At 32.2% G+C, this 23,779-nt stretch overlaps 1 protein-coding gene across 11 annotated transcripts in view; it reads left to right on the top strand.

The window, feature by feature from the left end:
• LOC106091010 (microtubule-associated protein Jupiter) overlaps positions 1-23,779 on the top strand; it is a 248,431-nt gene that overhangs the window by 146,675 nt on the left and 77,977 nt on the right. Inside the window, exons 1-2 of one of the 11 annotated variants that reach the window (XM_059363618.1) lie at positions 18,176-18,518; positions 23,266-23,540. The exons of 8 other annotated variants lie outside the window; for them this stretch is intronic. In XM_059363618.1, coding sequence (XP_059219601.1) covers positions 23,479-23,540 — 62 coding nt within the window. In that variant the 5' untranslated portion in view covers positions 18,176-18,518; positions 23,266-23,478. Of the gene's footprint in view, positions 1-18,175; positions 18,519-23,265; positions 23,541-23,779 lie in introns of those variants that run through there. 2 more of the 11 variants (XM_059363624.1, XM_059363627.1) reach the window with 2 other exon arrangements.

Raw genomic sequence — 23,779 nt, forward strand, 5'->3', positions numbered from 1 at the left:
CTTTAGGCAGTCAAAGTCAACTTGAGGCGGCTTAGAAAACGCCAAATGTGTTACACAGCATAATGTCTGTCTTTCTATCTCTTATAGAATCATATGTACGACAGCGTAGCCAATAGGCTTTACACTCAGGGTAAGGGAGACGAAAGAGTTCTTGGAAAATGCTAAACTCTAGGAAAGATTTTTTTTAATTAAAAATTAGTTTTTGAAATTTTTAGGCCATTCTATAGAAATCTCTTCACCCATACTAAATATTTCCTGATATTTAGAATGAAACTTCAGGTCATCAATGAAATCGTCTCAGATAGCCAGCGAAAGTAGAATTTTGCTTCGATGAAATAAAATGCAGTAGAATCAGGTTTTCTAAAAGAAAGTACTTTTCTAAAAATTAAAAATGTTTTGCTACCTTGGCCCATAAAACTTGTAAACCTTTTTTTGTCAATACAATATCGTCAGAATCATAATTTATGTTTGAAAACTAGGGATGAAAGGAGCAGGACAACACTATAGCACTGATGATCTCGAGATATATTAGAAAAATCACGAATAAATTCATTAGATTTTTATACCATCCACCATAGGATGGGGGTTTACTAATTTCGTCATTCTGTTTGTAACACCTCGAAATATGCTTCTCAGACCCCATATATATTCTTGATCGTCATGTCATTTTAAGTCGATCTACCCATGTCGGTCCGTCCATCTGTCCTTCCGTCTGTCTGTCGAAAGCACGCTAACTTTCGAAGGAGTAAAGCTAGCCGCTTGAAATTTTAAACAAATACTTTTTATTAGTGTAGGCCGTTTGGGATTGTAAATAGGCCAAATCGATCCATGTTTTGATATAGCTGTCATATAGACTGATCTTGGGTCTTGACTTCTTGAGCCTCTAGAGGGCGCAATTCTCATCCGATTTGACTAAAATTATGCACGTAGTATTTTGGTATCACTTTCAAGAACTGTACTAAGAATGATTCAAATCGGTTCTTAATCTGATATAGCTGTCATATAAACCAATCTTGGATCTTGACTTCTTAAGCCAACAGAGCGCGCAATTCTCATCCGATTTGGCTGAAATTTTGTATGAGGTGTTTTGTTATGACTTCCAATAATTGTGCTGAGTATGGCGCAAATCGGTATATAACCTTATATAGCTGCCATATAAACAGATCTGGGATCTTGAATTCTTGAGCCTATAGAGGGCGCAATTCTCATCCGATTTGGCAGAAATTTTGTACAACGGCTTCTCTCATGACTTTCAACATACGTGTCTAATATGTCCTGAAGCGCCCCTACAAGGCGCAATTTTTATCCGAATGAACTGAAATATTACACAATGGATTCTACAATATTCTGCATTCATTAATGCTCCGAATCGGACTATAACTTGATATAGCTCCAATAGCATAATAGTTCTTATTCAATATTCTTTGTTTGCCTAAAAAGAGATACCGCGCATAGAACTAGACAAATACGATCCATTGCGGAGGGTATATAAGATTCGGCCCGGCCGAAGTTAGCACGCTCTTACTTGTTTTCGATAAAATTCAAATTTCTAAAAAAATCTTATTTCGATAAATATCAAATTTCTATAAAATAGAATTTCGATAAGAATTTAATTTTATAAAATCATATTTTCGATTAAATTCTTAATTTCTCGATAAAAAGCATGAAAAATCGAATTTTCATAAATTTCGAATATCGATAATAAAAAAAAAACGATTTCGATTAAAATCCGAATTTCTATAAATATCGAATTTTGTTAAAAAATATAATTGCGATAAATATTTAATTTGGTTAAAACTCGAATTTCGATTAAATCTAGTTGCGATAACCATCGAATTTCGATAAAAATAGTTTCAATAAATATTGAATGAATTGATTCGATAATAACCGAATTTTCTATAAAAATTAAATTTCCATAAAAATTTAATTTCGATAAAAGTCGGGTTTGCATAAAATTTAATTTTAATAAAAATCGAATTTTCACAAAGATCGAATTTCGTTAAAAATCGAATTCGGTTTAAAGTCGAGATTTGATAAAAAAAGAAATTTTTAACTAGATTTGGTAAAAGTGCAATTTCGATAAAAAATAAATTTCGATAAAAAATAAATTTCGATAAAAAATAAATTTCGATAAAAAATAAATTTCGATAAAAATATAAATTTGATAAAAATCGAATATTTTTTCTTAAAACAATGAATTTGGATAAAAATCAAATTTCTATAAAAATCGAATTTGGATAAATATCAAATTTCGATAAATATCGAATTTCGATAAATATCAAATTTCGATAAATATAAATTTTCGATAATATAAAATATCGATAAATTTAAAGTTTCGGTACATATAATTTCGATAAATATCAAATTTCGATAAATATCAAATTTCGATAAATATCAAATTTCGATAAATATCAAATTTCGATAAATATCAAATTTCGATAAATATCAAATTTCTATAAGTATCAAATTTTGATGAATATCAAATTTCGATAAAATCGTATTTTGATATATTTAAAATTTGTATAGAAATCGAATTTCGATAATAATTTAATCTTTACAAAATCATATTCTCGACCAAATTCCTAATTTCTCAATAAAACTCCAAATTTCGAGATGAAAAGTATGAAAAAATTAAAAAAAAATATTTCGAACTCGATAATAAGATTTCCATGTAATTCAAACTTCTAAATATAGCGAATTTTGATATAGGCGGAACATCGATAAAGATTTAATTGGGTTAAAAATCGATAAAAAAATATAATCAAAATTGAACTAAGCATAATTGCAGTACATATCGAATATTGTCAAAAATTTAATTTCGATACAAATCAAATTTCGATAAAAATCGTGTTTGAAATTTCCATAAAAATTTAATTTCGATATAACTCGAATTTCCGTGACGATTGAATTTCGATAAAAGTCGAAAATTTTTTAGTAGATGGGAACAGTAGGAATTCTCTCGTGTTATTTCTATAGAAAATTTTGTCCAAATTATTTCTATATTAATTTTTTTTTTAAAGCTTTGTTTCTAAAAAAAATCTCTATTTGTTATTAAATGGGGACAGTAGGAATCCTGTCATGCGATTCCTATAGAACATTTTGTCAGAATTGTATTTTTTTGAATCTTTTTCTTTAGCATGCAACCATTGAAATGTGCTGTTAAAGCAAACAACCATGGTAGCCAGCTTTACGTGCCATAAAAAGGTATTGCTTGACATGATGATGACACCCCAGTGAGTGTAGTGCTGCTCAAGCCTTCATGTAGTACAACTAAAACTAGACATGGACTAACAGCATCATAAGTACTTTAGATGCAGTTGAATGCTTACCTTTAAATTTTTATTTAAATAGATACGAGCAAATCTTTAGTTGTCACCAACCATCATCATCACCATCATCCTTAAAGCGTTTCTATAGCAAACTGGACAGCTACAGATCCATACTGGTTTTCTTTCAATGTTAGCATTTTTCACACATTCCAAAGAAGGAGCAGACGTCCAAGTTGAAATACTCCTTTTTTTGTAAGTGTGGAGAGATGGAAACGAAAAAAAAAAACACTTTGATTTTTTATTTATGACAAATTTTCCGCTGTCCGGTGAACGCGCTTAGCCTGCCTTTTGGCCAATAGCCTTGCTTTGGCAATTTAAGCGCCACTTAATAATTCACATTGTCTCTGGCGGAGGAGATGTAGGAAGAGGAGTAGAAAAAAGTCATTGAGCGAGCTTCTTGTTTGGCTTCATGGTTTTGTGCTCGCCTTGAATCACTATTTCCACTGGGCGTTTTGTTTTTCGCTTTTGGTTTTGACGTTTCGTTTCGTTGCGATTGGTTTGGAGAGCTCGCCCATAACTAGAAATTAAATTAATTGTTACACATGTTTTAATTAATTTGCGATCATAAAATTTCTGATGTTATTAATTGATAAATACTTCAAACTAAATTGTGACAATTACACGAAAACCTATCAATTACCGGCGACATAAGTTTGTAATGTGAACTGCTGCTGCTGTGGTGTGAAATTGGCATTTCATAAAAATAGTTGCTGTAGTTTTTACCTTCAATTCCAAGGTGTTTAAGATGGGTACAACTTTTTTTTTTTTTTTGAGAGAGAAAAAACGTTTAAAAGCGTGCTATGTTCGACTGGGCCTAATCTTATATAACCTCCACCATGGATCAAATTTGTCAAGTCCTTTGGCCGATATCTCTTTATAGACAAACAAAGGATAATGGATAAGTAATGCTATGCTATTTAAGCTATACCAAGTTATGATCCGATTGGGGCCATACTTAGTTTGGCTGTTGGAGACCAAAGAATTCCATTTGTTGCAAAATTTCATCCAAATCGAATAAGAATTGCTCCCTCTGGAGGTTTAAGAAGTCAAGATCCGAGATCGGTTTATGTGGGAGCTATATAAGGTTATAATACGATTTGGGCAATACTTGGAAGAGTTGAAGATAGTCGAAATAAAACACTTGGTGCTAAATTTCAGTCAAATCGGATGAGAATTGTGCCCTCTGGAGGCTTAAGAAGTTAAGACTCCAGATCGGTTTATATGGAGCTATATCACGTTATGAACCGATTTTGACCATACTTGGCAGAGTTGTTGAAAATCAAAATAAAACTCTTTTTGCAAAATTTCAGCCAAATCGAATAAGAATTGCGCCATCTGGAGGTTCAAGAAGTCAAGATCCGAGATCGGTTTATATGGGAGCTGTATTAGGCTATAAACCGATTCAGACCATATTCGACACGTAGGTTGAATGTCATGGGAGAAGCCGTTGTACAAAAATTTAGCCAAATTCGATAATAATTGCGCCCTTCAAGAATTTAAGATCCGAGATTGGTTTATATGGGAGCTATATCAGGTTATGAACCGATTTAGACCATACTTGGCAGTTTTTTTTTTAAAGTTAAAATTAAACACATGGTCAAAATTTTACCCCAATCGCATAAGAATTGCGCCCTCTAGAAGTTCAAGAAATCAAGATCCGAGATCGGTTTATATGGGAGCTAGATCAGGTTAAGAACCAATTTGGACTATACTTGGCAGAGTTTTTGACAGTCAAAAAAAAAACACTTGGTGCAAAATATCAGCCAAATCGGATAAGAATTGCGCCCTTTAGAAGCTCAAGAAGTCAAGATCCGATATCGGCTTATATGGCGGCTATACCAAAACATGGATCGATTTGGCCAATTTACAATCCCAACTGACCTGCACTAATGAGAAGTATTTATGCAAAATTTCAAACACTTAGCTTTACTTCTTTAAAAGTTAGCGACTTTCGAACGACAATCGGACATACTAAATCGACTTGGAATGTCAAGAATATATATACCTTGCTGGGTCTCAGAACAATATTTCGATGTGTTACAAACGGAATGACATAATTAGTATACCCCATCCTATGGTGGAAGGTATAAAGACGGAATTTTCTGGGGAATATTGCGAAAATGACAAATGGCCAAGTTTCGGAAGTTTTTTTTTGTCCAATCCGTTTGTCTCAGGATTAAACTTGTCACAGTTGCTGTTCCGCATGTCCACAAAGGATATTACTCAAAAGTGTTGCTTAAAACCTTCGTATTCAGTAAACAATGATTCGTTTACTGTAAACAATAATATCTTTACTGTAAACAATGATTAGTTTAGTGTAAACAATGATTTCTTTACTGTAAACAATGATTCGTTTATTGTAAACAGTGATTCGTTTACAGTAAACAGGGATTTCTTTACGGTAAACTGTAAACATGATTTCTTTGCTGTAAACAATGATTGGTTTATTGTAAACAGTGATTCGTTTAATTTTAACAATGATGCATTGTTTGAACTATGATTCATTTACTGTAAACAATGATTCGTTTATTGTAAACAGTGATTCGTTTATTGTAAGCAGTTATTCGATTACGATAAACAGTGAATCGATTACTGTAAACAATGAATATTTTATTGTAAACAGTGATTCCTTTACTGTAAACAATGATTCATTTACTGTAAACAATGAATCTTTTATTGTAAACAATGATACTTTTACTGAAAACAAATATTCATTTACTGTAAACAATGAATCTTTTATTGTAAACCATGATACGTTTACTGCAAACAATGACCCATTCACTGAAAACCATGATTCGCTTATATAGTAGTTTGCAATAACCTATGAATTCTCTATATAGTGCACAAAAGGAAGGATATTACTTATAATGCTTAAGAAGTCAAAAGTGTTGCTCAAAAACTTCGTATTCAGTGAACGACGATTCATTTGCAGTAAACGATGCTTCCTTAACTCTAAACAATGATTTTTTTACTGCAAACGATAATTTCTTTAACGTAAACAATGATTTCTTTACTACAAACAATGATTAGTGAAAAAAAAACAATGATTCGTTTATTGTAAACAATGATTATTTTACTGTAAACAATGATTTCTTTATTCTAAACAATAATGTCTTTAATGTAAACAATGAATTCTTTACTGTAAACAACGATTTCTTCAATGTAAACAATGATTTCCTTAATGTAAACAATGATGTCTTTACTGTAAACAATGATTTCTTTACTGTAACAGTAATTTGTTTACTGTAAACAATGATTTCTTTAATATAAACAATGATACGTTTATTTTAAAACTGTCATTCTTTTACTGTAAACAATGAATATTGTATTGTAAACAGAGATTCCTTTACTGTAAACTATGGCTCATTCTACCTAAACAATGAATCTTTTATTGTAAACAATGATATTTTTACTGCAAACAATCACTCATTTACTGAAAACCATGATTCGCTTACATAGGTGCCTTTGCAATAACCTATGAATTCTTTATAGTGCCTAAAATTTCATTTATAGCAAACGATACTTTGTTTACGGGGTTTATAGAGAAAGACAGACGAACGTGAAACACTCAAGTTAAAATACCCCCTTGTGTTGCGATTATAAAAAGGTCATTAACACTTTATTTAACAACACCAATTCTTAAATACAACCAATAACAACATTCAATGTCATATTAATTTTCTTCAACATTTTCACCCTATTGATGATTACTTGATGGCTCATTATGTACTCAGGTAAACAATAAAAATTACTTAAAACATAATAAATAATTAATCTTATTGTGAAGATTAAATAATCATAAAACAATAATCACTACATAATCTAAAAAAAGAAACAACAACAAATGCAACACACAAAACAATTGTTTACAGGCAAATGACAACATTTGCTTCATGTCTCCTTTGGTGTGCTCGGGTGCACCATGAAGACTGGCGACCTTCCTGGTCCCAATAATTCATAGACCATAAATTTCTGATTGCAGTTGGAGACAGACAGTTAGATAGACGAACAGACAGCAGTATCTATCAATAATAGTAACATTAACAAACCAAATTACAATTATTTGCTATCCAGCCATCATCCATCTATCTGTATTTGTCCATTCATTCATCCATCCATCCATGCATTCATTCAATGCACCCATCCATCCATCTACTGCAGTGTGCAAGGCAAACTATAGCGAATGCCTTACCTAGGCTCTGTAAATATTTCATCTGAAAAGTTGTGATTTATGACTTCGAAAAAAAAGTGATTTTCCTCGGTCTGTGTCTGTCTTTCCATCTATCTGTTGCTGCCGCCTGTTTGTCTTATATTGCTATTCGAACAAGCAAATCAATATGTCTTGGCCAAAACGGCCATAAGTCCATAAGGCTGACACCAACCTGTCAACCAACCGACCGACCATCGAGTCATGAAGTTATAAACAATAATCAGAAAATGATGGACACAACCCCATGGACGAAATGACGAAAAAGAAAGTAATGAATTTTTAATCTCGATAATAACCATATTACAGCAAACAATTATGTGGTAAATTTTCAAATTTTCTACCTTCTCCCGTGTACTAAGGGGAAACATTAGAAAACAAAAAAGTTGTGATATTTTGAAGTCATAAACCAGCAGAGGTTAATTTGGGTAAGAAAAAAAATTGAAGACATACAAATCTAATAAAGCAGTACATTGGTGAATGGAATGGACATAATAAAATGCATTGAACGCAAAGTGCTTCGCTTGTAGTGTAATACATCCGAGAGAGTGCACAGTGGGTTGCAATAAAGTATCCAACAGCTAGTTGAAATTTAAATTGCAAATGTGGTTTCAAAAAATAAAAGGTAAAAAAAGTCATGATAACTGTCTTCTATACTTTTCTAACAAATTTTATTTAACTTATTGAAAAAGTCATTCAAAGAACTTGACAAATGCGATCCATAGTGGAGGGTATATAAAATTCGACTCGGCCGATCTTAGTACGCTTTTACTTGTTTTATTGTTATACCCTCCACCATAGGATGGGATATACTAGTTTATAACTCCTGCTCTAAGACCCCATATAGTACATATATTCTTAATCGTCATGACATTGTAAGTCGATCCAGCTATCTAGATCTAGCGTCCGTCAGTCTGTCGAAAGCACGCCAACTTTCGAATGAATAAAGCTAGCCGCTTGAAATTTTGCACAAATACTTTTTATTGGTGTTGTTTGGTTGGAATTGCAAATGGGGCATATCAGTACATGTTTTGATATAGCTGCCATATAAACCGATCTGGGGTCTTGATTTCTTGAGCCTCTAGAGGACGCAATTCCCATTCGATTTGGCTGAAATTTCGCATGAGGTGTTTTGTTATGACTTCCAATATCTGTGCTAAGTATGGCGCAAATCGGTACTTAAGCTGATATAGCTGCCATATAAACCAATCTAAGATCTTGACTTCTTGAGCCTCTAGGCTTTTTGGATTTTTTTTTTTATGTATTTTTATATATATTTTTATTCTTTTTTTATTGATTTTATATATAAATATATTTATATTTTTTTTATATTTTTTTATATTTTTTTTATATTTTTTTTATATTTTTTTTATATTTTTTTTATATTTTTTTTATATTTTTTTTATATTTTTTTTATATTTTTTTTATATTTTTTTTATATTTTTTTTATATTTTTTTATATTTTTTTTATATTTTTTTTTATATTTTTTTATATTTTTTTTATATTTTTTTTATATATTTTTATATTTTTTTATATTTTTTTTATATTTTTTTTTTATATTTTTTTTATATTTTTTTTTATATTTTTTTTATATTTTTTTTATATTTTTTTTATATTTTTTTTATATTTTTTTTATATTTTTTTTTATATTTTTTTTTATATTTTTTTATATTTTTTTTATATTTTTTTATATTTTTTTATATTTTTTTTATATTTTTCTTTTATTTTTTCTTTTATTTTTTTATTTTTTTTTATTTTTTTTTATTTTTTTTATTTTTTTTTTTATTTTTTTTAATTTTTTTTTTAATTTTTTTTATTTTTTTTTATTTTTTTTTTATTTTATTTTTATTTTTTTTTAATTTTATTTTTATTTTTAATTTTATTTTTATTTTTTTTTATTTTTTTTTAATTTTTTTTTAATTTTTTTTTTAAATTTTTTTTTAAAATTTTTTTTTATATATTTTTTACCTTTTTTATTGTTTTTTAATTTCTTTTTTGTTTTTTTTATTTATTTATTTTTTTTTAATTTTTGTTTTTATATATTTTTATGTTTTTTTATATTCTTTTACGTTTTTCATATTGTTTCTTTTTTTAATTTTTCTTTTTTTAATATAATATATTTTTAAAATTTTATTGTTTTTATTTTTGTAAATTTAAATTTTATTCTTATATTTTTGTTCTTGTTTTACATTTTCTTTTTTGTTGATTGAAAAAATAATGTGTTATATACACTTAAAACTCCTTGGGTGTCTGCTGCGTTTTCTCATTTGATATCTGACAAGCAGACAACCCACTGTGATTGGCATGGTCACTGGCACTTTAATATTTTGTAATAATTTCATTCATAAATGCCTTCATCCGTTGATGACTAGTGATATGTCGCTGTGTTTTAGTTTCCGGTACATTTTTTTTGAGCTCCGCAGGGGGTGACATTCCTTCTTGAAGTTGTATTTTTTTTAAATGAAATTTCGATTGAAAATGCATTATAATTCAGTTTATTTTGGTTCGTTTTTCTAATGGTGATAACATGACTGAGCGCATACAAAACAAAAAGAGCACAATACCATTTATAGTCTTCCTAATATTTTTTTTTTTTTTGGAACATTCTTGACCTAATCATGTGAATAATGACTGACATTTTAAAACAATACAATTTGAATTAAAGCGACATTAATGGGTCATTGTTGTGATAATATGGTTGGGGATTGTAGCAAAGAGAATTATGTGCTCAGCTAGAAAATTGGGAAAATAGGAAAATGATGTCGGCATGTTGGCCACATATTATTTCATGACATTGATGATGCCTCCAAAAATGTAAGATCTACTTCATTCATGACGCAACTAGGAACTTTAAGCGTTCATAACCATTTCTTTCAAGTTTTGTATTAAGCGGAGTTATTAACCTTTTTATTTTTAGGATTGGTTGCTAGGAACTAGAAGACATTCTTCTTTCCCTGCTTCTGTTATATCCATTATTTTCAACCTTTCTTTGAAGCATTGTACAAAATATTTGAATTGATTGAAGTAAACAGCAAAATGACCCACTTAGACATGCCCGTTCGTTTTTTTTTTCTTTTATATCAAATACTTGGTTTAGTTGTAATGCTCCAGCAGCAAGCCGTATGCAACTGGGAACTGTTCTCACATGTGGCCACCATAAATGAAGCTGATTATAAAGTGATTAAGCACATCACCCATCATTTTTAACTTCCAACGTCAATATTTCGCTAAACATTAGGCCATAAAAATGTCAATAAAAAACATTGACATGTTCTCTGTCCCCTCTGTTTATAATTCCTTTGCGCTCTTTCACACACACCCAAACTCTCTCTCTCTCTCTCTCAGTCGAGCATTCACTTATTAAGTGCAGTTATTCCCACCACACCATTCTGGCAGCAATGCTAGCTTTGCCAATGTAAACGAACTCATTAAAAGCATTAAGTTTTTTTGTTTTTTGCTGAACTGCTTTAAGCACAAGTTGTTAAAGGAGGGGGGAAACAAATTAACACTTGGCAAGCAAAGTATGTAGACAGTGACCGCCTGCCAGTCTGCTGCTGCTGCTGCTTACACACAGTTCCAAGTAATGCAATTTATATTATTTTAGGCGTTTTCTTTCTATTTAAAATGCATGCGGTACTATGTATGAAGTCTAAAGATTTCGCCTTACAAGTGGGAAATATGTGCTAAGAAACTCTTAAAAAGGGGAGACGCAACGAAGACAATTCATAAATTTTGGAAAATTTTATTTTGTAATTTAGTGGAGGCCTCCAGAGGTTAGCATGTCCGCCTATGACGCCGAACGCCTGGATTGAAATCCCGGCGTGAACATCAAAAAAATGTTTAGCGGTGGTTGTCCCCTTACTAACGCTGGCTACATTTGTGAGGTATACTGCCGTGTTAAAACTTTTCTACGAAGTGGTGTCGCTATGCGGCACGCCGTTCCGACTTGGCATAAAAAAGGAAACCCCGTATCACTGAGCTTAAAACTTTAATCGGACTGCACTCGTTGATATGAGAGAAGTATCCCCTGTTCCTTAATGGAATGTTCATGGGAAATTTAGTAGTAGTAGTAACTTAGTGGCATATTTGCGTTGGAGGCCACCGTAGCGCAGAGGTTAGCATGTCCGCCTATGACCCTGAACGCCTGGGTTGGAATCCTGGCGAGACCATCACAACAAAATTTTCAGCGGTGGTTTTCCCCTCCTAATGCTGGCAACATTCGTGAGGTACTACTCCATGTAAAACTTCTCTCCAAAGAGGTGTCGCACTGCGGCACGCCGTTCGGACTCGGCTATAAATAGGAGGCCCCTTATCATTGAGCTGAAACTTGAATTGGACTGCACTCATTGATATGTGAGAAGTTTGCCCCTGTTCCTTAATGGAATGTTCATGGGCAAAATTTGCAATTTGCGTTTTCGCATTTTTATACCCTCCACCATAGGATGGGGGTATAGTAATTTCGTCATTTCATTTGTAACACCTCGAAATATGCGTCTAAGACCCCATAAAGTGTATATATTCTTGATCGTCATGACATTTTAAGTCGATGGCCATGTCCGTCCGTCTGTCTGTCAAAAGCACGCTAACTTTCGACGGAGCAAAGCTAGGCGCTTAAAATTTTGCACAAATACTTCTCATTTGTGTAGATCGGTTGGGATTGTAAATGGGCCATATAGGTCCACGTTTTGATATAGCTGCCATATAAGCCGATCTCCCGATTAGACTTCTTGGGCTTCTGAGAGCGCAATTCTTATCCAATTTGGCTGAAATTTTGTACATATCGTTTCGGCATGACTTTAAATAACTGTACCAAGTATGGTCTAAATCGTTTGGTAAACTGATATAGCTGCCATATAAACCGATCTCCCGATTAGACTTCTTGGGCTTCTAGAAGGCGCTATTCTTATCCAATTTGGTTGAAATTTTGCATATGCCGTTTTGGCATGGCTTCCAACAACTGTTTCATGTATGGTCTAAAACGGTTAATAACCTGATATAGCTGCCATATAAGCCGATCTCCTGATTAGCCTTCTTGGGCTTATAGAGGGCGCTATTCTTATCCAATTTGGTTACAATTTTCCATATGTCGTTTTGGTATGACTTCCAATAACTGTTTCATGTATGGTCTAAAACGGTTGATAATCTGATATAGCTGTCATATAAACCGACTCGCCATTTGACTTTAGAGCCTCTGGAGAGCGCAATTATTAATCGATTTGACTGGAATTTTGGATGTGGTGTTCTTCTATGACAAGTACGGTCGATGTCGGTCAATAACTTGATTTAGCTCATATATATTTGAAAAAGTCATACATAGAACTTGACAAATGCGTTCCATGGTGGAGGGTATATAAGATTCGGCCCGTCCGAGCTTGGCACGCTTTTACTTGTATCATTTTATTTATTTTTAATTTTATTCTAAATCAAATTTTAACAAACCATTTTTTTCTCTTTATTTTCAGGTAAGTTTCCACACTTAAAAGTTAATAAAATTTTGAAAGCAGTGAATGGACTAGTGAGTGAAAATTTATTCAAAAAAAAGATTTTTCTACGGACTATTTTGTTGTATTTTTTTCATATGGAACTTTTATTTTTAAATATAATTTTTGCCAACGTTTTAGTTCTATAGAAAATTTTGTCCAAATTTTGTTATTTTCAAATATGTTTGCTTATTTTGTATTTTATTTACATTTCTCTGATTGCAATCCTCTCGATTTATATAATGTTACAAGACACCCCTAAACAAAATAACCTGACCTATCTCACGACTCTCGTTTGTTCGTAATGAACTTTCAAATATAAGCCGTTGAAAATCACTGGAGCAATGGTGTTGTGTGAGGTGTCACTACTTCACAGACAAATGTGTAACTGTAAGGTAGGCATACTGCGAATAAAGGCATGCTTCATTTGTAGTAGCCGGTAGTTTGCTCGACATTTTTAAAAATAAAGTATGCTTTTTTTGTTCTATACTACTTCTCAAACATGAGAAACTAATGCAAGTCTGAATAAAAAAAAGAAGAAAAAAATATGACGAGTGGACGGATATACTATGTACAAAGTACTAATTCACCTATATACACGCGCAGAGTTGTTCATTATTCTTGTTATTCTTTTCTGTTACTTCAACATGTCTGCTGTTGGTTGGGTTGGTTGTTGTTTTTGTTGAGAGGCCTGTAATAAGGAAGCCAACAGCAGCATACAGTAGAGATGAAACAAACCAAAAATGATGACAGGCCATCGTAAAGTCTTTGGGGCAATTGGGGAAGAGAATAATGGAATGCACTACAACAAGGCAACAAAAACAAAACATCATATGCCAAAAAAGCATGCTGTAGTGATGACAAAATTGCGTCACACGCGTACACTTCACAATTGTGTTGGGGTCCGCTAGATGGCAAGAGGTTGAAGTTTCGGGGGTGTATAGGATTTACTCTACTCGTTGTTACCCATCGTCTACTACCGGCATGAACACAGCCGTAGAGCGACTGTGTCACGAGAGTCTAAAGAACTTGTTTTTGGAATATAAACCAACAACTAAAAATAGTCTAACAAACTATGTTCAATTGTTGTTGTTGTTCTGTGCTATGGGTTTTTGTTGTTGAATTGACTTGGTTATAGTAGAGTGCGCTTTACGCACTTTACATTGTTTGGCGGCATCGCAATTGTTTTTGCTGTTGTTGTGCATAAATTTACAATAAAATACATACATAAATATTTATATAGGCAAATACGTAATCCCATAAAACATGTGCAACGCAGAGTTCAAATGAAACTGGTAAAATATGGAGCGAAAGAAAAAAAAATATCCAAATAATTAAGGACATCACGAAACTTTACTACCACAATAAATTTGTCTAACAACCCTTCCATCATAGCTTAGGCAATAGCGCATGAAAGTGTTAAGATTTTGTTTTCCGCCCTAGAAATTCTAATGGATTGAGTCCTTGAAGTTTTTTTTTTTTTACTAAGAAGCAGGAGTGCATGTTGAGTTTAATCATATTTATGTAGGTTAGTTACTAACTTGTGTTACCAAATGAGCTTTAATTTATTCGTTATTTTCCAATATACATAAAAAGGTACATTGTCAAGGTTTTCCAGGGAGACACGTTAACTTCTAGGAGTACTAAAACTACCCTTTCCTTTGGTAAAGGGTACTAAAACTATCCTTTCCTTTGGTAAAGGGTACTAAAACTATTCTTTCCTTTGGTAAAGGGTAGGAAAAAATTCCCATTCCTTTGGCAAGGGGTACTAAAACTATCCTTTCCTTTGGTAAAGTGTACTAAAACTATCCTTTCCTTTGGTAAAGTGTACTAAAACTACCCTTTACTTTGAAAAAGGGTACTAAAACGATCATTCCTTTTTAAAACGGTACTAAAACTACCCTTTACTTTGGAAAAGGGTACTAAAACTACACTTTCCTTTGGAAAAAGCTACAAAAACTACACTTTCATTTTGAAAAGGGTACTAAAACTACCCTTTTCTTTAGTAAAGGGTACTAAAACTATACTTTTCTTTGGGATAGTGTACTAGAACTACTCTTTCCTTTAGTAAAGGATACTAAAACTATCTTTTCCTTTGGGAAAGAGTACTAAAACTACCCTTTACTTTGGGAAAGGGTACTAAAACTACCCTTTCCTTTGAGAAAGGATACTAAAACTATCCTTTCCTTTGAGAAAGGATACTCAAACTATCCTTTCCTTTGGTTAAAGGTACTAAAACTACACTTTCCTTTGGTAAAGGGTACTTAAACTACCCTCTCCTTTGGTAAAGGGTACTTAACTATACTTTTCTTTGGGATAGTGTACATAAACTACCCTTTCCTTTTGTAAAGGGTACTAAAACTACACTTTCCTTTGAGAAAGGATACTAAAACTATACTTTTCTTGGAAAAGGGTATTAAAACTACCCTTCTTCAATTTGGCGCAGATCGGTTCAGATTTGGATATATCTGCTATATATACCGATTTATGGTTCTGGGCCTATAAATGGTGTATTTATTGCCCGATTTCGCTGAAATTTTGGACAGTGAGTTTTGTTAGGCTAGTCGATAACCTTCTTCAATTTGGCGCAGATCGGTCTAGATTTCGATATGGCTGCTATATATACCGATCTGCCGGTTTAATGTTCTGGGCCTATTAATAGCGCATTTATTGTCCGATTTCGTTGAAATTTTGGACAGTGAGTGGTGTCAAGCACTTTGACATCCTTTTTTAATATGACCTAGATCGGTCCAGATTTGGATATAGCTGCTATATATACCGATCTGCCGATTTAAGGTTCTGGGCCTATAAATGGCGCATTTATTGTCCGATTTCGCCGAAATTTTGGACAGTGAGTTGTGTTAAGCCCTTCGACATCATTTTTCAATTTGGTTCAGATCGGTCCAGATTTGGATATAGCTGCCATATAGACCGATCTCTCGATTTAAAGTCTTGGCCCCATGACGCATTTATTATCCGATTTCGCTGAAATTGAACACAGTGACTTATGTTATGCTTTTCGACATCCGTGGCGTATATAGTTTATTTGGATATAGCTACCAAAAAAACCAATATTTTGTTCTACAAAATTGAACAATGTACTTATTACTTGTACTTATTAGACCACTCAATGTCCATGCCGAATTTGATCTAAATCGGACCATAATTCGATATAGCTGCAATGGATGCATAAATTGTGTATTTCTTACCGGATTATAATAAAAGGTTTTTTTTAAATTTTTTTTTTAATTTTTTTTAAATTTTTTTTTTTACTTTTTTTTTAATTTTTTTTTTTCATTTTTTTGTAATTTTTTTCTCATGTACAGCCGCTACCAAAAAAAAATGTAATAACTTTTTTTCTATTTAATAATAATAATTTAATAATTAATTTAATTAATTAATTAATTAATTTAATTAATAATAATTTAATAATTAATTTAATAATTTAATTTAACATGAATAAAAGAAAAATGTATTCCATACACCGAAAAAAAATGTAGCAATATTCATCATTGTAGCAATATTCATCAGCCAACCTGTATATATTTTTTTTTATTTTTTTACTTTGTTTCAATTCTATCTTAAATTTTTTTTTTAAATAAAGTTCAAATTTTGAATTTTTTTATAGTTTTTGGTATATTTTTTTATTTTAGTTCTCCTTTTTTCAATTTTTTTTATTCTTTGAAAGTAAGTTTAAATTGTTTGCATATAGCATGCGTTTCGCATTTCCCCGAAAAAATCATTAACGAAATTTTACCACAATTTGTATGTGGTTTACAACAATGTACAGGGTGGCTGATGAATATTGCTACAATGATGAATATTGCTACATTTTTTTTTCGGTGTATGGAATACATTTTTCTTTTATTCATGTTAAATTAAATTATTAAATTAATTATTAAATTATTATTAATTAAATTAATTAATTAATTAATTAAATTAATTATTAAATTATTATTATTAAATTATTATTATTAAATAGAAAAAAAGTTATTACATTTTTTTTTGGTAGCGGCTTTCATCAGCCACCCTGTATGTTGCCATACCAAATGTTAAGAGGAAGTTGTAATTTTGACAGCTGTCTGTCAATGTACATCAATGTAATTTAGGACAAATTTGTTATATTCCCGATATAGAGCAATGAGATTTAATGACAGCTACAGAGAGAGAGAGAGACAGACTGCAAGTGGTAGTGGACATTATGATAAATAACAGAGCAAACCGTTGCGACATCAGTAATCATCCAAAACTTTTTTAGACATTTACTATATGCAGTGTGTTTCCCTAAAGCTTAGAGGTACATAGCATATTGGAATATGTAGACCAGCTGCTGGGTTATTATGTATCCCTTAGATTAATGCCCAGAGCTTGTGGAGTCTCATTGTTTGTATAAACAATAAACACAATTTTTGTTATGTGCAATGCACATTTAGTATACATTTTTAATACATACAACATTTTCTTCCAGTATTTTACTAACCTCTATAATGAAAATGCTTCTTTTTACCATTTCCATGTTGGGGGGTTTGCATACATAAAGAAATGCCTCAACATTTCGACTCTGTTAACTATGAAGTTGGGTTTTGTTGCTAAACATTTTTGCTGCTTAATATAACGGTTAATGAACCATATGTATTACGCTTTTATTCTATGTATACGTTTTATGTTTGGCAACATGTTGCAGTTGGGGCTTTTATTTCTTGTGTATGCATCAGCAGCTATAGCTCTGCTATGGGAATATATAAAATTTCGTTGCACTCATACAAAAACAAAAAACAGCTGTTACCACCAAAATAATTACCGTAATTCTGACATGCACTACTCGCTCTTCTGCTCTTTGTGTGTTGTGTTGGGTTGGGGTGGTGGGGGGTGAACCTTTTGAACTAGCTCTCTTTTGAGAGTTTATAGAAAATAAACTCTCATTTTCCACTGCCTCTCAGTGTGTGTCGTACTCTCAGTGTGTTGGGTTTAGGTATTTGTACCATCTTTGTTCTTGTTGGCTGGCTGTGCTCATGAAATGTTGCGGGCTTTAGTTTTCCATTTTTCAGCCCACTTCTGGCTCTCACAATCCAGCCAACCAGCCAGCCTATGTTATGTTGACTCTTTTTTTTTTGTTGTTGTTTGCCGTCTTTTCTCTGGTGTTGTTTGTGCAGCATGTTGTGGCGGAGTGTTTTGCTGGATCGATAATATAAAACGTTTTCCACTTTTCCAAAAGCAGTTCAGTCTTAAACTTAATCTAGCACCGTTCACAACAAAGGCGTCGTGTTGTTATTTCTTCTCTACAAAAAATAAAAGAGTGTGTGTGTGAATAATACAAAAGAAAATATACATATTTTATTTAATTTTCGGTGTAACAAAGTCTTTTTTTTTAACAAAAAAAAACGAAAAAAGTTCTTCCAGCAATAACAAAGAAAAACAAACTTACAATTAATAGAATTTTATAAACAATACGAACTGTTTTTTCTGAAACCATAGTATATCTTAACAAAATCTCAAGTTTTGTGAGTTTCAACCAAAAGAACCTCAGAAGGACTCTGTAACATTTTGCAAAGTATTTAAAAGGAAAGAACAAGCGAAAAACCAAAACTGTGAAATTTATTAAAGTGCTTTTTTTGTTGTTTTTCTATCTATTTTTAAAACTCTGCAACCTACACACTTTTGTGTAGGTATTGCATAAAATATATATTTTTCATATATACTACACATTCTTTGAACCGCATTGCCGTAGGAGCATCCTTTGCGTAGGATAACCGCAACGAAATCTTGGCTCGTTTTACTCTCATGAGAGCATACATAGTTGGAGAAAAAATCGTAACTTAAAAACCTGCAACTGGAATTATTCTCATTGCGATTATGATTTCCCTTCACAATTTTTGGATAGGGGGGAAAATGTTTCCCACTTACACTTTTTTGTCTAAAGAGGAGGAGGAGTATCCTTTTTGGCATGCTCACAATTTATTTCGTTTGTTTGATTTCTGTAATGGAATTCAAGGGACCATGGGCACGGACCACTAGATAAATATAACCATATGGGATATTCCATGATAAATTTAAAGAAAATTATGGAAATTGTAAATAATAAAATGTTATAAAAAAATAAAAAAGCTTTGTCAAATTAAACTAATCTAAACAAAAAAAGTTTGCTATACAGAAATTAACCCATTAACGCCTGACCCTCGATGTCCGATTTCTCTAAATTTTATTAAATTGAATATATGCATTATTTAGTGCAATTTTATTGACGCAGTAATATTTTTTAGATTTTTTAACAAACATAAAATTAAAAAAAAAATTAAAAAACAAAAATTAAAAAAAAAATTTAAAAAAAAATAAAAAAAAATAAAAAAATTAAATTAAAATTAAATTAATAAATTAAATTAATAATTTAAATTAAAAAAGAAAAAAACTAAATTTAAAATTTAAAAAAAAGCAAAAAAAATTTTATAACAAACAAAATCTTTTTCTTTTATGACCATTTGGCACAGAAAAGTGGATATTTAAGTTTTTAATGCCATCAAATGCAACAAGTCACTAAAAGGGTTTCTAGAAATATCACTCCAGAATTTAAAGCTTTGCTTCGATTTTTGAGCTATAAAAAATTTGCCGAACCTCCATAGGTTCTCCAAGGGGCACCAGACGCCTTTTATTAAACCCTTTTTTCACTATATGCATAAAAACTGACCAGTTGTCCGTCGCCAAAAATTTTAATAAACGTCGTGGAAAGGCCTATTTACATCTATTAATCAAATCTTTCCGTTGAGAAATTCTCAACATTCTCTAAGGAACAGCAGTGATACTTTCAGATCTGACCTTTAGTTTTATGGTGAAAGGACCCTTTTTAAAGTCTGAACTACAAGTTTTATCATGGAAAACCCCCAAGTGTGACATGCTGTTGATGATCAATTAATAAAAAAATCACCGTTTGGACCTGAAGGACAATTAAGGAACACTAACTCTGAACTTTCAATTTTGTCCTGGAAATTCCCCCTTTTTATATGCATATTGGATATGGCAAGCTGTTGTCCATCAAACTAGAAATTTAAATTATTCGTCGATAGGCTCTTTTAGATCTTTGAATGCGAAACTTTCCTTTGAGCAACTCTCACCATTCCCTAAGGAAGAGAAGGAAACATTCAAATCATTCAATCAGATTTTTAAATCTGATCTAAAAGTTTTGCCGTGGAAAACCCCCTCAAGTATGGCAAGTTGTTGATGATCAATGAATAAAATAAATCGAATATTATGTATAACAGGATGTTCGTCGTCAAACTAGAAATCTCAGTTTTTCCTACGTCGTGGAAAGGCCCTTTTACATCTATAAATGCAAAACTTCCCTTTGAGGAACTCTCAACATTCTCTAAGGAACAACAGTGAAACTTTCAAATCTGAACTTTTAATTTTATCGTGCAAAGACCACTTTCAAATCAGAACTATAAGTTTTGTCGTGGAAAACCCCACAAGTATAGCAAGCTGTTGATGATAAATTAATAAAAAAAATCAGCGGTTTGTCATGGGGAACCATTGAGGAACTCAAAGGAAGTCACAACTTTTCATGCAAAGTTTTCCCAAGTATTATGGTCAATAAATTAAAAATAAGAAAAGCAACTCTGTCGTGGAAAGACTCCTTTTAAATCAATGTGCATGTCATGCTTTTCAAAAATATTTTCCAAGAACGTTCTCTTTAAGAACACAATAGCACTTTTGGAGGGACCACAGGAAAAACTTCCTTTTATCATATAGTTTTTTTTTTTTTTTTTTGTGGGAAGATCCTTAGGACACGCCGTGGATGTCCGCATATGACTCTGAACGCCTGGGTTCAAATCCTGGCAACTATCAGGAAAATGTTTTGGTAGTAGCTATTTTCACACTTAAGCCTAGTATTAAGAGTGCACAACAAGCCGATTACTGGCTTAGGTGTATGTCTATAGTGGCATGGGGCGGATTAATATCCGTACCCTCTTTTCAACCTAACCTAAGCTAAGTACTGACTTAAACTTTCCGCTCGAACAACTGCCAAAATGCATAATAGTAAAAGGGTGACGAAGAAAATCGAACCCATTCCGTAGAAGTGGTAGTGAGTTCCATGAGCAAAAAAGTAGCGAAATGTCGCTGCGTCGGTATATATTTAGCACCAATCAACTCTGTTGTTGTATTAATTTTTCTTGTGGTCTGAATAAGAACAGAGTCCATCAGATTTCCTAATATATTAATGGGCATTTTCGTAGCGATTGAAGTCAGTACTAGGCTTAATGCTGAAAACATCTAAGAGGTACCTTCACTACCAAGAGATGGTTCTCAGATTCCTACTCAATGAGCTTTTCTCTTCTCATTGAGCTTGAACTTCAATCGTATAGAACTCCCTTACATATCAAGTTCGACGTTTTTTTTTGGTGGGCGAAAAAAAATTTATTCAAATGTATATTTTTTTCATTGAAAATAAAAAACAAAACTCTTCAGCCTTGTCGTGGAAGACCCCCTTATAACTGAGCATTTTTTATGTCATGATAATTACAAACTTTTTCACGATAGTCCGTTTAAGGAACAATATGGGCATAATAAGTGTAACAAAGCTTTTCGTAAAGAATAAAAACAAATATTTTTAAATTAACAATTGAAATTCTGAGATTTATTGTGGAAAGTCCCCTTTATATGCATATGCTTGATGTAAGACTTGATATTTGGGGTCAGTGCCAAGGAACTCCCACCTCCAGGAAGAAAATTTCTGTTATTGATTCCATTTTCTGTTGATTTTCTTCCTTGGTCTATAGTTTTGTCATGGAAAGCCCCCTATATACATATTTCTTCCGGAATAAAACCTATACATTTTTAGAGGTCAATAAAAAAGATGCCCTAACATCGTCATCTTTAATTTTCTTCTGAAACAAAGTTATTTTTAAAGAAACACACTTTCCAAGGAGAACTTTCCTCATATCAAAACTGAACTTTTAATTCTGTGGTTGAAAGCCCCCCTTTTTACCTTTATATGCCTATGACAGCTGTTGGTGATCAATAAAAAATCCATAAAAGTTAAGACAAAATCTTTGAACTCGTAATACTCAATTTAAAGTTTTGATGTGTAAAGGCCCCTTTATACCTATATAAAGTATAACAAATATAACAAGTATAACAAGCTTTTTGCGTTTTACCCCATCTTTATCGTGCTGCTTCTCATTCGTTTATTGTGTTTCTTGATATTTTTCTTTGGCTATCGTTTTGTCGTGCAAAGCCCCCTATGTATTTCCTGTACATCCTGAGCATAAGCTATGAGAAGTATTGAGTGGTCAATTAAAAATATGACCTCAATATGATCTTAATTTTCCTTCTTAAGCAAATATTTGTAAGAACGCGAACTCTTTTTTAGCGGAATTTCAATTTTTCAATTTTAATGTGTAAAGGCGCCTTTATATCTATGTGGTGAAAAGCCCCTTTATATCCTCGCATATAAAGTATGACAAGCTTTTTGCTGTTAGACACCGCCTATCTTTGTCATGCTGCTTCTCAATTGTTAGATAAGTTTTTAGTGGTCAATTAAAATTATGACCTCAACATCCTCTTAATTTTCCTTCTCAAGCAGATATTTAAGAATGCGAGCTCTTTTCTTTAAGGAAATGATAGAAACCTACTTTATTTCAAATTTAAACTTTCAATACTATGGTGGAAAGCCCCCATATTAACACCAAATATGGACATTTGGTTTTAATATTCAATAGAAAGCATTAAAGTTGAAATAACAAAGCCGAACTTTATCGTGGAAAGGCCCCCTTAAGGAAACAACACGTCAAAACTGTAATAGCAAGTATGACTTTGCTGTCAGATTCCCTATTACATATCACCTAACTCCTCAAATAAATTACTTTTCTATAGAATTTTTTTCTCCTTTTGTTATGGCTTCTTCGGGGAGAGCCCCCTAACATACATTCCTTTTTGAGCATAAAATATGACAAGCTGTCTTGGTCAATAGAAAATAATGGGCCCCCATCAACTCTGTGTTTCATTCCCCTTTTCAAGCAGAGTTGTATTGATTTTTTCTCCTTGACATTTGCAATTTATAATCAATCTTTTTTCGCCCCCCTTTTACTCTCCCACACATGTATTTCACAGTTGTTCTTCGCTTGTTTTGTATTTCATATCTTTGCAAAACCTTGGTCCTTTGTATTATTTCCCATTTCCTTGATCATTTCCCCGTTATTCTCTGAATGTTCAATTGATGTGTTTTTGCTTTTTATTTTATTGTTGTTTTGCACACAGAGAGAGATTTTTATCTGCATTGCAACAAAGTTGGCAACACTACTACCTACATTATTGTTATACGGCGAGTGTGTGAGAGTGTTGTATTGTTGTCATCAACGGTTTGCACAAAACGGTGTATCATCGTCGTGTCCTTGTTGTGTTGTTGTCTACTAAATCAGTTTAACAAAGCCCTTCACACACACACACACATACCGCACAGCAACAGAAAAAATGGCCGCCTATGCAGCATTCAAACATGTTGAACTTTACAATGTGGGCAAAACCAAAAAGAGGTGAGTTATGATGAAGATAATGATATGTCAAAAACAAAACTTAGAGTAAGAGAGAGCGGGAGAGGGAGAGAAAAGGAGGAATCTTGTCTCCTCTTGTGCTTTGAGTATTTCAATTAAAATTTATTTTGTTTATTGGGGATACCCTCCCACACACACACACACACATAAATTTTTACTTATATACCAAAAGAGAGTGCCTAGCCTTGTGATTTTTTATGTTGACTTTGCATTTAAGAATA

The sequence above is a fragment of the Stomoxys calcitrans genome, chromosome 2 (assembly GCF_963082655.1).
Source record: "Stomoxys calcitrans chromosome 2, idStoCalc2.1, whole genome shotgun sequence".
Classification (NCBI taxonomy): Eukaryota; Metazoa; Arthropoda; class Insecta; order Diptera; family Muscidae; genus Stomoxys; species Stomoxys calcitrans.